The sequence below is a fragment of the Poromitra crassiceps genome (assembly GCF_964638095.1).
Source record: "Poromitra crassiceps genome assembly, chromosome: 1".
Lineage (NCBI taxonomy): Eukaryota > Metazoa > Chordata > Actinopteri > Beryciformes > Melamphaidae > Poromitra > Poromitra crassiceps.
The window spans coordinates 27,724,512-27,741,137 of NC_139623.1; the positions used below are offsets into that span (position 1 = coordinate 27,724,512).

Sequence of the window (16,626 nt, forward strand, 5' to 3'; positions counted from 1 at the left end):
ATTGGGTCATGAAACTGAAACCATGCATATAGCCACCTGCATACCTGACTTCGGGAGCTTGGCAATTGGCATCATGCATGATTAGCCAGTAGCATCCCAACGTGTCACACAGGTAACATTACTTAAGAGACAGACTAGACACTTACTTTCTTGGTTGTTGCTAAAAAATCTGTCAGTGTCACTCACTGTCTGTCGTTCACTCGCTCACTGTCTCGCAGCTCGCTCACCTTCAATTATCTCGCCAGGCAGACAGACAGTCATCACTCACCACCATGCTGCTGCTCTCTCGGAATCAAGTTACCGCGGACGCGGCATCAGATGACTTCCTGCCTGACCTGCCTTTCGTTTCAAAATAAAAGCGATCCCGTGTTTTTCATGCTTTTCCATGCAGATTGTTTTATTTTTTTCTCTGAAATATTAGGGGAGGTCCGGACCTCCCCGTCCTCATAGCTAGTTACGGCCATGCTTGTAATGCCTTGCTCTAGAGATAAAGGGTGGAATTGTGTGACTGACTGTTTTCAATGTTTATTATAAAACATAATATTATTCTGGTCTAATTTCCACTGTGGTATGGTGGCAGCCTGATGCAACCGACTGCATGGGCATCTTGGCACCCAAGTCAGGCATTTAAACGTAGGCTACACTGCTCAGTACTCAAGCACTCATAGCTCTCTCATTTTAGCAACTTTCTCACTTGTTTAGCCTACATGGTTTTCAGATCTGCTAGTTATTAAGCTACTTATCGTTAGTTTGCTCCTCTCTCTCGCTCGATCCTCTCTCCACGCATCCTCCAGTCCGAGTCCATGCATGCGGACTCCAGAAACAAACAGAACTAGCCTACTACTTATCCGTGGTGTCCACAGCGGCCCATCATCCCATGTAGTGTAATCCATCACTCATTGGCATTAGTCGGGATATGAAAATGCATCTGCTGGTATCATAATTATTCATTTTCATGGTCTAATTTGTGTCCGTTTTAGCGGGCCTTGATGTGAAAAAGTTTGAGAACCACTATAGAACACCACACAATAAATATAGACCTGCAAGATTTGTTTAGAGAACTTGAATGGTCACTGTGTCTACTTTTTGGAATTAACACAGACTGCCTCAGGCGTCGAGGCTAGTAGAATGCTAAATAGGAGTTGAGTAGGCTAAATATGAATATGACAGAATGTAACTTGCACATCCAAAATTGTTTCTGAGATGTAATTGAATTGATTTTGAAAATACATAAAAATACATTTTATAAAAACTGATAAAGAGCTGCAACAATTAGTCAATCCATCAATTCATTGCCAAATATTACATTAATTGCCTATTTTGATCATCTATTCGTCATTTTGAGCAATTTCTGTAAAGAAAATGTCCTAATTCTCTGATTCCAGCTTCTCAAATGTGAAATTTTCTGGTTTCCTTAGATGGTAAATCATCTCTGTCCTCTGTGACAGTATTCTCCTTTGTGTACCCTCTAACACATTACAGTTCTTTCATTTGAGTTTTAGCTGTTTTTCAGCACAGCTAATTTCTCCCTCACTTCAGCTGTTAATCACCTTCTGTGAGGGCGTTTGACTTACAGGCAGCATTTCTACATTTTAACCTCAAGTTTTGGAACTTTGACCATGTTAGCCCTAGATATCTGACATCATAACAGTATCCCTGGAGATGATGTGCCATGGCTGCAGTTATGGAAATCGCCGGCTCCACGGGCTCCCAAAATCATGACTGACAGACAGGCAGACACCGCCCACCCACCTTGGTGCCATCGTGCAAAGGTGCGCCATCGGCTCACTACATCAGAGTTGCTTGAGTGACATCACTGATGACATCACAACTGCCTGAGTGACATCACAGTTGGGCAAGCAGTTGCTCGAGTGACATCACTGATGACATCACAATTGATCGAGTGACATCACTGATGACATCACAATCATGACCCACACTGCCACCACACACACTGCCAACCACTTTGCCAATTTTAATTAAGAAGATAATTAGTTGTGTCTTTCTAATATGATACACTGGTTTGAATATGCAGTAAACCGTTTCATTTGCAGAAAGGCCAGTGCATGCAATATCTAATCATCAATTTATATTAGTAATTTATCTCTGGGGTAATTTCCACTAATACAAGGCTTGATACTAGACGAAGAAGTGATGTGAAGTCTGTGAAGTCTGATGTGAACTCAAGACCACTCTGCCTCTGATTTGTGGTTGAGTTTGTTCTGAGGGTAAGCCAATCAGAGGTGGAGTAGAAGTGACATGTCAAAAAAAAATTCAAACCTGTGTCAATGGTAAGAATGTGTCAATTTGAGAATAAAATGACATAAAATTAAAGAAAAAAGTATTTTATGTATTTAAAATACACAAAATACAAGGTCTGAAAGTATCTTGATACAAATTACATCTTATTTTTCTCGGTCCAGCCAAATACAAATGACAAAATACATAAATGTATTTTAAATACGTATTTAAAATACTGCCCATCTCTGCACACACACACACGCACGCACGCACGCACGCACGCACGCACACACACACACACACACACGCACACACGCATACAAATACGTCACTAGAATGCGCCGAGACTGTGTACCTGAGAACTGAGAAGGGCCAGTCGAGGAATTCATCAGCGGAGCAGCCGTTAAACGCTTGGTAGGTGTTTTTGTGAGCATAATCAGAGAAATGGCTAAAACAGTCAGTGGATCGCTGCAGTAGCGTTTTGCTGCCTGCGATATGCTTTAACGTTAACCTACCTTGGTGCTACCACCTGACAAAGTCACACTACGTTGCTACAAGTACAAGCCACATTAACTGTAGTACTCATACTGGTGTAAGCAAGCAGTCTAGCTAGCTAGCGTTAGCTAACTAACATTAGCTAGCCTAGCAACAAGCAGTATCAGGCTAAAGCAACCCGGGGCCGAGTCGACCGCTAACCTACTGCAGTAAGTTAACGCTGTCGTTTAATTAAAGCTAAAAGCTAACGTTAGCAGAAACCTCAACGTTAGGTAACGTTAACTTCGCCTCCAGGCTGGGAAATCAACACCCGTCCCATGCTGCTAGATTTGGGCTGCGCTTGGTAAGTTTGTTTAGTTACTTTGAGTGAGCTTAGCTAGCGAACATCGTTGGAGGCGCTAATGTTGAGTGTAGTTGGTGTTGCTTGGGAACAATAGCACTCCGGTTACTTTGCGAGTTGTTTGAAGTCAAGCTTTTGTAACTTTAGTCTGGCCCCACATTTAAACTCAGATTTTGGCGGCGTATGTAACGTTATAACAATCCCTTATCCATAGCTTGTTTTATTGGCGGGATGGATGATCTTGTCTAAAGCCAATGGAACACCAATCAAACAATCTACAACAAACACCGACATCGCGTCACCAGGCTCTTCTCGGCGAGAAAGAGCCTGGCCTCCGTTCACAAGTGATTTTGTCACCCTGTCTGATTCCGGCCTAGAGCCCGCCCTAGACAGGAAGTAACAGCGGAAATAGCTCGTTAATTTGACAATTAGACACAACGAATCAGAAAATAAAACGGCAAACAACAAAACAAAAGATGGAGTTTTTGAAGAAGTTCTTGTAGAAACATTGCGGATTCCCAATCTCACATATTTTAAGCCAATACAGAAGCTTTACTTTTCAAACAAATGGCCAGTTGATGGAATAGTTATAACGCTAGTTGTCTGTCCGCTGTTATCGAGAAGGGAGGATCAAGTACAACAGTTGAAGCATCTCTGCTGCCTGTGCTGGCAAAGACATGGACATTGATCATAAGATTTCACATGGCGAGTACTCCATTGTCTTTGGCTCTCCAGAAACCTTCCTCGGCAGTTACTAGAAATGTGCTAACGCTACTATACAACTTGTGGTGGTGTTCTCTAGTAGTAGCTAACGTAACCTCGCCGCGTCAAGCTAACGGCAACAAAGACGTTTTTTGGCGCACTTATTTCCGGTTCCTTGGTTTACGCCCCCATGACAAAAAGCGGGGTGAAAGGTGCCCAGACTAGTCGCCAGGCTCTCCTGGACCCGCCCTAGACCGGAAACAGGAGAATACAAGAATACAAAAATAATAATAATAGTCAGGCGACGATGCCATATTGCATAAACGTTTTGTTTTATGTACTATACAACTTTTTAGTTGTTTAGTTCTTGCGCGGCCTCGCCCGCCCTGCAGCTCCCCCACTGCGTGGGCTCACAGTGCACATTTGCTCAACTTTGTATCACTAATGACATCACTCAATGATGACATCACAATTGCTCGAGTGACCATCACTGATCACATCATGGAGTGACGACTGTGCTCGAGTGACATCACTCAGCGCACAAATGCTCAACTTCACATCACTGACGATCTCAGTGAGTGATCAGTATTCAGTAGTGAGAGAAAATGAGATTCCGCACATTGAAGTCATAGACACTGACATCACAATTGCTCGAGTGGAGTGACCATCACTGATGACATCGAGTGCTCGAGTGACATCACTGATGATATCATATACATTGTGACATCATCAGTGACATCATTATTGACCAAAATCGTCACAGATCTCACAACGTGGGACAAAAATCGCAGACAGAAACAGACAGAACCCACTTACTCCCTTTTATATTATATATATATATATATATAATGGATGGGAATTTCATGCATTTTCCTTAAAGGAACACTCCGCCCATTTTCAACCAGCTGTGTATCATTAGAACATCAGTAGTATATCAGAAAACTGTAAACGGTTTTGAAGTCTGTCATTTAATTTGACAGTTATTGAGTGTTAACACATTCACTGCCAACAGTTTTTTTTTTTACTGTAGGTAGCTTCTGCCAAGGTTTTTTTTGAGGATTCTGGCTCATCTTTCAAGAGCCGAGGATTATTTTCTGCTAGGACTTTGTGAACACAAAATATCTCAAAATAACTAATAGAATGTGTGCTTTCTCTGTCTAAAAGAGTTAGTTTGTAGAGTTAGTAGTTATGTAGGCATTAGCAGTTGAATACAGCATGGTTTCTAAATGGATTTTTAGAACCACCTCACGTGCCTGTGATTATGGGTGCCCGTGTGTGTGTGTGTGTGTGTGCGTGCGTGTGTGCGTGCGTGCGTACACTTATTCCACAGTAAGCATAAGCTAAGAGAGAGAGAGAGAGAGAGACTAAACTACCGTAATAGTTTAGTCCAATATAACAGCACCCCCCCCACCCCCCTCTCCTGCAAACTCCTCCCCTCCGTGTGTGTTTCTCCGTGGCTCAGCGGGTGTGTCACAAGCGAGTTTCTGCTGCCTGGCGGCCCCTCGTCGGGCGAGCCTGGATGGGGCTCGTTCGTTTCTTGGGGTTTCGGTTGAGAGCTGGGATGAAGCTTTGTGCGATTCGCTTTATGCTGCGTGTTTCAAAGTGTGTTGCACCCAGTCTATTTTTGGAACCCCCCACCGTTGTGCGCCACCGTTGTGCGCCAGCGCGAAAGCGTTTTCGCCAAACCATTCTACAGTATGAGAATGGTTTCCTCACGCTTTTCCCTGCAGTTTTGGCTCGGCTTTCTCTAGTCTGGAGAGCACTGTCGCCACTTAGTGGGTCGGTGGAATGGGTTGTACACGTTCGGTGGCTCCCATATTTTTATAGGAGATGTAAAAGGGTTTGATCCACGTCCCACCGTTTTTTTTTTGACGAGATAACTCGTCGACGGCAGTCAACCGTTGGATTTTTTTTGACGAGATATCTCGTCAACGGCAGTGAACGTGTTAAAGTGTGGACCAGTGACATCACTGGTCCACACTAACTCAAATTAATAACTCATTAACTCAAATCAACTCTAAATAACTGTCAAACTATTCATCATTCATCTAGTTTGACAGTTATTGAGAGTTGATTTGAGTTAATGAGTTATTAATTTGAGTTAGTGTGGACCAGTGATGTCACTGGTCCACACTTTAACACTCAATAACTGTCAAATTAAATGACAGACTTCAAAACAGTTTACAGTTTTCTGATATACTACTGATGTTCTAATGATACAAAGCTGGTTGAAAATGGGCAGAGTGTTTCTTTAACCGTTAGTTCGCACCGTAACAATCAGTTAATCGGTTATTGTTAACAGGAAAAAAATCACGTTTCGCCTTTCAATCAGTTCAAGTTCTATTTAACCTCACAGTCACACAATAGCTGCATATTATTTATGTGACATTCATGGCATGAATCTCAAACGAAAATAATAATAAAACAATAATTAGCCTAAAAACAATAAGGCTCGCCTCATTTGAACAGCCGCCTGTCCTTAATACAGTCATTTCAACAAAGGGGGACATGATAGCCTGGTTCAATGAACTTCATGAAATCCCTCGCTGTCCACTAGGGATGGGCATCGAATTTTCGAATAATCGTTGTTATTATCAAGGTCGACTTTTATTATTGAAAGTCGAAATTCGGGGGAAAAAAAGTTTTTTTTTTTTTTTTTTTTGTGAGTGAAATGTTGCATTGTCTCCCCTGATTCTAAGTATAGTCGAATCGCTTGGTTTGAGCAAGTAAAACAATTTTTATAAGCATTTTAAGCAAGGTTTATGGAAAAATGAATGGCGGATGAAATCCCATGAAGAGGGAGAGGGGGTGACTTTGGCACCCCTTTGGCACTCAGACCTGAGCCTACTAAATATTTAATGAACCACTCATGATTGTCAAAACTGTTTTTTATTTTCGAAAATGTCAATTGACATGTTCTTTACTTCAGTGGTGCAATGCTTGTTTGAGCTAAAAATCCACAGCAGAAGCTTTTTCTATTAATTAATAAAGCCTTAGACTTAGAATCAGGGGAGACAATGCAACATTTCACTCACAATTATTATTATTTTTAATTTTTTTTACGTTTTTTTTATTTTTACATTTTTATTTTTATTTTCGAATTTCGATTAAAAGTCGACTTTGGCCAGCGAATTTCGAATAGTGTTTTTGCTAGAAATGCCCATCCCTACTGTCCACCACGCTTAGCAGCATCTCCTTTTCCACCATAAAGCAAGGCTTCTGTGTTATTGCCTCTGCATGCACGATGCCTGCTCCAATCGCCTAGTATTTAATATTTAGCTATAACTTTTATGAGTGACAGCGTCCAAAATCAGCGTCGAGCGATAATGGAACGTAACGTGACGTTCAGCGATGCTCGTCGGGGAATCATAAATTGCCCCTGGAGTTGAATTTTGAGAACGGCGTCGCAATATTTACAGATGTACTTTTAGAGTGTAATCATTCCATGCTGTTGCTAGCGCGAGCTTGCCACTAATTTTAGCATCTGTTTTGTTTAATGGGGTTTGCTGGGTTTGCTCAATTCACTTCCTACTTCCTCATGCATGCATGACATGCGTGACGACCTTCTCACGTGACCACTCCTTCTGTTGTGCTAGCTGGTTGAGGTACGCCCTCTGCTAGACTGGTATAATTAACACACTGTGAGCTATGAAGACTGAATTGATGATACAAAGTAACAATGTTGTTGTTCAAAACGGTTAATTAATTTAAATCGGCTACATTCTTAATGGCAGTTAACCGACTACTGGTTAATCATTAACATCCCTTATATATATATATATATATTTATATATATATATATATATGTTAATCTAAAAGCAACTTCTAAAATCTAATCTAAAAGCAACTGTTCAGTCTTACAGTAGGTGTAAAAGACTGAAGTTACTTATAGAGGAGAAACTGTAACATTACTCAAAGTGCACCCTGTGTTTTTCACAGGTACTACTGGACCAGGCCTGCTGGCTGGTTAGTAGTCCAGCCTGGGTCCTAAAGACCTTGGAGACACTGGCTTTGAGCCAGACAGCCTACACCCTGGCCATTGGAGACAAGGTAATAGTGCTGAACGATTTGTGTTTTTAGGGTTTGTTTCAGTTGTTAGAACTACATTAATTTGATATGATGATTTTACTCTGTGAATTTATGAAAAAGAATTGCATCATTGATTGATAACATTTGTGCTTTTGTTGCATAGTTTAACCAGAAATTATGACAATATCATGTCTTCATAATTTCTAATATATACAGCTGGCTGTTAACTGCTTATAATTGGTTTGCAAGCTGCCATAACAACGATACCTACCTATCCGGGTAAAATCTAGGCTATATCTGTTAATCACGTGTCTGTATGAAACATGATTGTCATTATCCACATTTTATGGTTAATACTCCAATTTAATTTGACTAATTTCATTCAATTCATAGTCGACACATTTTTTAGGGGCAATTAACAGTCTCACTCTACAGACAACACTGCTATTTTACTGTGCCATACTCAAATATCTATGCTAATGTAGCAGGAGCTGTCTTGCAGTTCTTATGGGCCAGTGAATAAAAAAAAGACCACTTAGCGTTAGGGCTGTCACCATTCTCCAAATCCACGATTCGATTTGACTTTCGATTTTAAGGTCACGATTCGATTCGATATTCGATTCTATATTCTACATAATATATGTATATATATTTTTTCACAGCGCTGACGGCTATGCCTTTGTTAGCTTCAAGTCTTGATTTACAGCAACATATCATTGGTTTTATGCCCTGCTAAACTGTCATTTACTATTTACCACATTAAGGCCATATATATGGTCAAACTTAAATTATTCATTTAAAGTGCAATAATCAATCCATCCATGATCTCCATATTATAACTCTGTATGAAAATAACTCACACTGCCATTCTGTCAATACCAAATAAATTATTATAAATAATTCGCTGGCATGTAGGCTATGTAACAAAATTGGCAAAGCATTTCAGGACAATCAACAAAAGATATAACTGATTGGACAACAAAGTAAACAAACAGTGGACACTCTACACACCAAGTCCGGAATTGAGCACGTTAAAAAAATAATGACCTCACTTCTGCCAGTCATCGTTAACATGTACACCGGGCTCGGAGTCTGGCAATTTCGGCAATACGGCCGTCGTCATTGTAAAGAGGGAGAGGGGAGGAGAGAGGGACAGAAAAGCAGATCTCAAAAGCAAAGCAGGTAGTGAGCGTTTGTCAGAGCCTTGGTGACAAGAGAGAGGAACGGAGCGGAGGAGAGTGGAGTCGGCACAGTTTAAAGAACAAAACGCAATTTATTTAATTCAAACCTAAATCTCGAAAAATGTAGCGTTAGTAGCGTGTAACGTTGAGAGAGAGAGTGCGTATTGGCTGTACCTTTGTCTCGCAAAATAAAGGTCATTTAATTAAAAGATGAACTACAGATACATGGATGTAGTGTGTGATACCGTAGTAGGCTGTAGCCTACTGCCCTGCCTCGCACTCGTTGCAGGCAGCTCCGAGCCTCCGCCTCTGTGCTGTGCTTGTAGATATGGGGTACGAATAGCCCCACAACACGGCAGAAGATATTTACACCCTGGTACGAATAGACACTGCCTAAAAGTTTTCGGGACGGGTTCGGTTTTTTGCGTTTTTCGCATCAGTCAAAAGCCTTTTGCGAGCTGTTTGACCCGTGTGTCTGTCTGTCTTTGGGAGGGAGAAAGAGACAGAGGAGCGGCGGCTGAGCATAGAGGCAGCTGGAGGGATGCTGCTCGCTCGCTCCACTTACTGGCCCCTCTCTGCTGCCTTTCCCCTGGGGAACAACGCAGCGCCCACAAGGTGAAGTCCACCTTACCGCTGCTGCGGTCAGCCCTGCTGCCTATCACCGACCTACTCATGTTGTAATGTGCATACAGCAGAGGACGAATATTTGTCTCGCATTGCGAATAGAACGACAAACTTATGAACAGCCTCCCGCTGTTTTCAGCTCATGGACTGTGCTCAGGCAGGCAGCCGAGGCAGGCAGCTGCTGTGACGCCCCGCCTCCCTCCGCGGTCTAATCATTGAAAGGGTGTGTTTGTTTTTACTTCAGGCGCGTGCAAGTGGGGTGGAGAGGGGGAAATAATACTGGTCTGGGAGAATCGCAATCCTGCCTTTCAGTTTGATGAGTGAAATCGAACGCTCATTTCGATCGATTTCTCGATCTGAATCGAGATCGTGACATCGCTACTTAGCATAGTTATTTTGCCAAAAAGAATGGAACCTCTGAATATATTAGTTTATTATACTAAGTAGCCTCTATACTACTATTCCACAAAATGCTGCGTTTGGAGTTTTATCCTGTCAATACTTACCATGTGCACCTTAAAGCAGGCGTTTTCAAAGTGTGGGAGAGTGGGCCTCCCCTCAGAGAACATTTACAGCTGCGCCTCCCCTCCCCCCCTCCAATTATTATTACCATTATTGTTCTATGGTCCACTCTGGCATAGCGATTTTCAAAAATGTTGTAACCATCTTTATCCTATATTATTTAAGATTTTAAAACATCTTTATCCTTCTTTTTTCAAATATCTTCTTTTTAAACATTTTAAACACCTTTATCCACTCTGAAGGCTTTTAATCGTTTTTTAACACATCTTTATTATAAGTAGCGGCATACCCGCCCCGTGCAGTCTCGTAAAATTTGTCAGAAATAACTTCCCAACAAATACAAAAACATGAGCACATAGTGTTTGATGTACATACAAATAACTGCCGCGATCAGATTTGTGAAACACACATGTTAAAAAATCGTGATTTCCTTCTCGCTGGTTTCTCCTCTGACAGCATGAGCTCACCTCAGGCAGCCAGACTCAATATTATTCGGCTCCGGCTGGAGCCAGTACAGAGCACGCCCTACAAAACACGCCCCCCTAAGTACAGAGCACGCCCATACTTGGGGGGCGTGTTCTGTACTGGTTCCGGCTGGAGCTGGACCATTCTCGCCAGACTGCATGCGTTCCGCCCCTGGCTGATTCACGCAGTGGAGGCTTCGCAGCAATTGTGCAGCCTGCATGGCCAAGTCTCTGATTTTTCCCCGTGATGTCTCGCGCCTCCCAGGAGAGGCGCGCCTGAAATTTGTGACGAGCACATGTGGTTGCAGAGTGGAGAGCAGAATGTACAAACATGGACTTCCCATGTCTGTACATGGGGAGTGCACACATTGAGGACATTTTGCAGAGGCAGATCTTCTTGCACACTTAGTCAACTGTATTCTCACCTGTTTGTCATGATGCAACTATATGATGGACTGGTTATCTGCCAAAGTGGTTCGTAGACATGAGAAACAACTGAAATGTACTAGTACATGGCTGGTGTTAAAATGCAATTGATGTTTGTCTTAACTTTCTCAATATAGGCCTCATAGCAGATGGAGGAACACTTCCCTGCAGTCATCTCATCAGCTGATCGTGAATATTCAACTATCATGCCTTCTGTTGGGGTCATCCTTTTCTAGGTGTGGTAGCCATGGCTTCTCGCAAGGTGGAGGACTTGACAAGTGACAGGAAGCACTCAGCTTCAGTCAGTGAACATGTGTCCATATGTGGCCCTGACAATACTGCTGAAGAGCTACAGTCGGACATGGCAAATGCTGCAGTGAAACCCCAGACATCAGGGAGATTTCGCAGGACCGCCCTTAGGTTTTTTGGAGTTCGTAAAAGTATTTGTATTTTGCCTACTTTTTTTGGAGGAAGGAGTAAAAATCAGAACAAGTGGTCTTCCAAAAAAGGAATCAGCAAAAGCAAAACACATGATGGAATTAGTAAGGCTAGTCATGATGACAATCTTGGAAGTGAGTATGCTTCAGCTGGAAATCTTGAGTGTCACGGCCAGAAAGACACTGCAATAAGGCACTACGATAGCTGTCACAGTGAATGTAGTCATCCCATTCCTGATCAGAAATCTTCATCCCTCCCCCGCCAAAGAAAGGGTTTGAGGAGTCTATTTCACAGCATTAAGCATCATAGAAACCACAGAAATGTTGGGTTAGAAAAAAATGAAATGATTCCAATGTCCTTTCCTCTCTCTAAGAAAGAGGTGCCTGTTGTCCAGGACAACGCTAACCAATATGTCGCAGAGTGCCTGGGCAGTTTATCTGAACCTGACGTGCCTGATTTGGCAAATGTCACATGTGATATCTCTGTTTCTCCTGAATGTATTGATGTTGGTGCAATGGTGCTGGAGAACAGTGCCGTGAAGCACGGAAGCCCAAAGTCCCTTGATCAGATGCTTGATGATCAAATGGAGGGAATGAAAACTGTGGCAGTGGTTTCTAGTGAACATGAAGAGACCTCCAGAGCCCACAGCGAGTCTTGTCTCAAACTTCAGATGATGCCCGAGCCTGTAATAAAGAGCGAAATACCTATTGGCTTGTCAGATCAGCTCAGCCTGATTTTTGGAGATGTTGCATCTTTGAAGAGCTTTGACTCACTCACTGGCTGTGGGGACATCATTGCAGATCAAGATGACGACAGTATCCCAGAGAGTACGGTCTCCGGAGAACGGAATAGAAATGCAGGAAAAAGGACTTCTTGCTATCTTACGTATCAGGGTGGGGGTGAAGAAATGGCTTCACCTGATGATTTTGATGGGGATGGTCTCCATGATTTCTGGGGAAATAAAGCTGGAGAGGACATTTGCTGTACTTGCGACACAGAGCACACAGCTGATCTGTCAAGTTCTCACCATATGGACTTATTGAACAGTAACGGTGCACAGCAAGTCGGCTCCACAGACACTTCTGCTTCGATTGCTGATGTGCTGACTCCTCAAAGTGAGCATCAAGAGTCTGTTCCAAATAGTGATGAGGGCTACTATGATTCAACGACCCCAGGGTTAGATGGACAGGAAAAGATTGACAGAATAAGGACAGACAGACTACCAAGAGATAGTTACAGTGGCGATGCCCTGTATGAACTTTTTGCACCTGACGAGAGTCTTATCAGTCCACATTATGAAAACCAATCAAAGCTGCCCAATTCTGAACAATGTGACTATTTAAGTGAGTCAGTGACAAATTCTGCTTTTGTTCCAGAAATTAATCGATTGCAAATTGGTGCCAAACTATATCAAGTTCAAGATTTTCTCTCTACAGAAATGCCAAGCATGTGCAATAAATCCAAAGAGTTAGCAGCGTTTACAATAGGTCTACGTGCTAAAGGCTTGCATGAAAGCAGCAATTTGAATTCAAAACCCCAAGTGTCAGTTAATAAGAATAATATGAAGCTGGAGGTATTTGAGGAAAGGGGAAATATGCTTGCCTCCATGGAAAAAAGAACAAAATCCATAAACGCTGACTGTGAGCAAAGTCATGGCAACATATCATTTGGAAGTACGTCAGACCCAGATTTTGACAGTTTTTCTTCTGAAACATTTTGTGAGCCGGAAGAGCAACACCTTGAGGAAAACAAACCTGTAGCCCTACCATACAGGAATATCAAATCTTGTTCTACAATTTCTAATGATTTGGATGATGGGCAAACAGTTAGCTTCTCACAAGCACTTGTGGACTACACAAAACACACTCAGATGCTGAGTAACTCGCACAACAATGTGGATGGTTTAGAGACTAATTCTTCTTTTGCTGAGAATATGCAGGCCTTACCTACAATTGTCACCTTTGATGTAGTGGATATGCATAATGAGGGTGAATATGATGAGCAAATTCACATGGAAATGGAGGAGGACATTGCATCACCCTATCAGGAATTTGAAGAAAGCTACCTGCAAAAAGATGCATTTGCTGAATGTGACTATCCAATGTTAGATCTGTATGAGCAGAATCTCTTCAGTAACGCATGGGCAATTGCTAGTCTCCCACGGCACCTCGGCCTTACAAAAGTCAGTCCATCCATGCCTAGTCCGTTGTCTCTAGACAGGAGAAGTAGGTCCCTGGACACCGAAAGCCTGGAGGAGCTGAACATGCCTGACAGATACAGAGGGAACAGGGCTGCTATTGTTTCCAGTCCTCAATCTGAAAATGACTCTAAAAGAGAGTCCTCTCTTTATTATAAAAAGAATGTGTCCACATCAGAGGTCAGAGACAGCAGCAGCATCATGTCTTTATCATGGCAAACAATATCAGAAATGGCTTCAAGCCTTCCTATGACAGACAATGGAAAATTACAGAGTCCCCGTCAAACCCACGTAAAACACAAAATATTTTCAAGTTCAGCCGACAGTGATTTTCAAAACCGTAAATTGCAGCTGCTCTCCTCAGATGTCTCAGAGATGGTGTCCCGTGATTTCATTTCACAGAATACAGAGCTTTGTAATAGACAATGTCACCTTCCTTTGCAATCAGATTCTTGCTTACCTCATAGCACCATTGTTTTTTCTGGAAATATGGGGGAAGATTTATTTGTGAGAACAGTAATTCCAACATCATCAGATGGTGGAGATGAGGATGTTTTTTATAAACCTGTTAACTCCCAATCATATAATCAATGTAGTCAAAGTAAACCAGTGGCTCTGACCCAAGGAATGCCTCATACTGTAAGTCTTCTGAACACAGGTGCTTCTGAGGATGAGATGGATTTCATTAGTGAGGCAAGAAGACCCAGGGATATGGCACGCTCTGTGGCTTGCAACAAACTCCCAGAGGCAACTTAATTGAATGGTCTCGATCTTACACTTCAAGTGTAAGATGAATGCCACGTCTTGGCATTCAGATCATATCTTTATGTGCCAATAATGAGTGTCTTGTATGTTACATCAGATGAAATGATTACTTAAGTTTTCCTGCACCACGCATGTCTTCGATTGAAAAGTTGTACACTGTGATATGCAATTCATCAATCATTGAATTGGGTTTCTGTGCCATCATGCTGCATCAAGTACAATAGGTCTCAGACGCTGTCATATTGGACAGTTAAAAGGGATGTTCTGCATTTGCCCAGTAACAGTTTGCTAGACATGATCACAAACGTGATTCATGTCAGTTTATTGAAAGTATTTGAGTAATGTATTTTTTTATTCTCATTGAAAATGCTCATTTCATCTCATTAAGCTATTAAATTGCACTAGAATGTTTTTCAAAGCACGTATGTAGCCTCAGTGCTTGCATTTTGATGTTAGTGCCATGCTTTTTCTATTAGGTATTTATTCATTAGCCCGGTTTCCATAGCACAGCCAGACTGAGCTGGCCAGGGCTTGCTTACTTTGCCAATTGCCTCTTAACCACATTTGTGCTTAAGCTTTAAGTGCCGGGGTGCGTTTAGTTTTTACTGCTTATCGACGGCCACTCTTTGCTCCAGTAAGGTTTTTGTTGGTCTGTCATGGTGCTAAGATTTTTTTTTTTTTTTTTGCCGGTTTCTTTGCTGGACTATTTTCATGCTAGTTTAAGTTTGGGGACCAACAGGCAGGAATTCATGGTTGTGATCACCTTTTTTAAATTCATAATATGGCACAATTATGTGCAATTATTAATTAAATACAATTCTACAAATGGAATCTAGTTTTGTGGACTATAAATATCCTTCCACACTACAAGTTTTTGCAATGCTTTTCAGCATGGAGTACTCCATAACTGAACTGCATTAGACTGCTAGTGTAGTGTGGAATCATCAAGTTTAATTCATAATGTGCTGGCATAATTTCACAAATGCCTTTTTGTAAGCATCAAAATATCTCTGATAGTTCTTAGTTCTTGCATCAAAGCTTTCAACAGGAATCCTGCCTTTTAATTTCATTAGTAACACTGCTTCATTTGGCCTTACTGTGGAAAGAGTTGTTTTCTTGGGTTGCAGTTTGACAGCTTGACCACTTGTGTAGTATACAATTCTAATTAAAATGATGTGCTCCATTTATGTTTACCTGCATTACAGCAGGATTGTGGAACTAAAAAGTAATTTGATCTTGTTTGTAAAATGCAATGTTATGTCAAGAGTTAAGCTTATTTTCACCTTGTATCATTTTGAGATCCTGTTTTATTGGTCAGAGGTAATGTCTTTGGTTGTCAGATGAAGATATACTTGTAGTTTTATAGCGTATTAATGTACAAATGTCACAGAATTTGTATTTATATGATCAAACAATGTATTCAGAACTGCCATTACACATTGGTAATATTTTGTTCTGGTCTGCCCCCCCCCCCCCCCCCCCCCAAATATGTTATTTCTTCTCCAGTGTCTCAAAGTTATGTTAGGTGATTCCCTTGGAAGATCTGTTACTACTGTCTGATTAAAAGACTGCCTTACACTGAAATAAACATGACAAAACACAATTTGCCAACTCTTTGGAGCCTTTATTACACCATACACATACACCATCCCATCATAGAATGAATTTTGAACATGATTACTCCCAAAGTGTCAAATGTTAGCCACACAGTAGGACTACCGGTTATAGGAAGAATCAGCGTGACGTCACTGCCACCCAAAAATGCGTAACCCCGTGGCAGTTAACTAGTATGAGTTGTGCCAAATAAACGTTAATATCTCAAAAAGTATACATCACATCGCTGATATTTTGAGATTCTGAGTGAGAGCAGAATTAGCTCAAGAGTTTGATGTATAATATATGCATGTCGTGTTAAAGTTGTGTGAACTGTCGCAGTTTTTAAATTGTAAAGATGGTCAGCCGGCTAGAGTCAGACGCTCAAACTCAGGCCCAGTGACGCGGTTTGTTTACCAAAATGCTGCTCGGCTGATCCCTCGTATAGGCCTACATATAAAATATACCATGCTGATAAGGGTAGTCAAATAAATATTGTTTTTCTTAGGGGGGACGCTACAGTAATTGGTGTTTAGAATAGAGTCAATATAATAAGAGATGCACAAAATGCAACAAGAGTCATAAAAGGCCTAGTTTGGTCCTGTTCCC

General features: G+C 41.6%; 1 protein-coding gene across 1 annotated transcript; it reads left to right on the forward strand.

Annotated features, from left to right (window-relative positions):
* Nucleotides 1–2,596: 2,596 nt before the first annotated feature.
* amer1 (APC membrane recruitment protein 1) lies at nt 2,597–15,993 on the forward strand. Its single transcript, XM_083640368.1, has 3 exons — nt 2,597–2,655; nt 7,718–7,828; nt 11,162–15,993. The coding sequence occupies exon 3, from the start codon at nt 11,272–11,274 to the stop codon at nt 14,413–14,415; it is 3,144 nt and encodes a 1,047-aa protein (XP_083496494.1). The 5' UTR covers nt 2,597–2,655; nt 7,718–7,828; nt 11,162–11,271; the 3' UTR covers nt 14,416–15,993.
* The last annotated feature ends 633 nt before the right edge of the window (nt 15,994–16,626 follow it).

Bases quoted from the DNA above. Each gene is read 5' to 3' on its own strand.
- amer1 (XM_083640368.1), top strand. From the start codon at position 11,272: ATGGCTTCTCGCAAGGTGGAGGACTTGACAAGTGACAGGAAGCACTCA.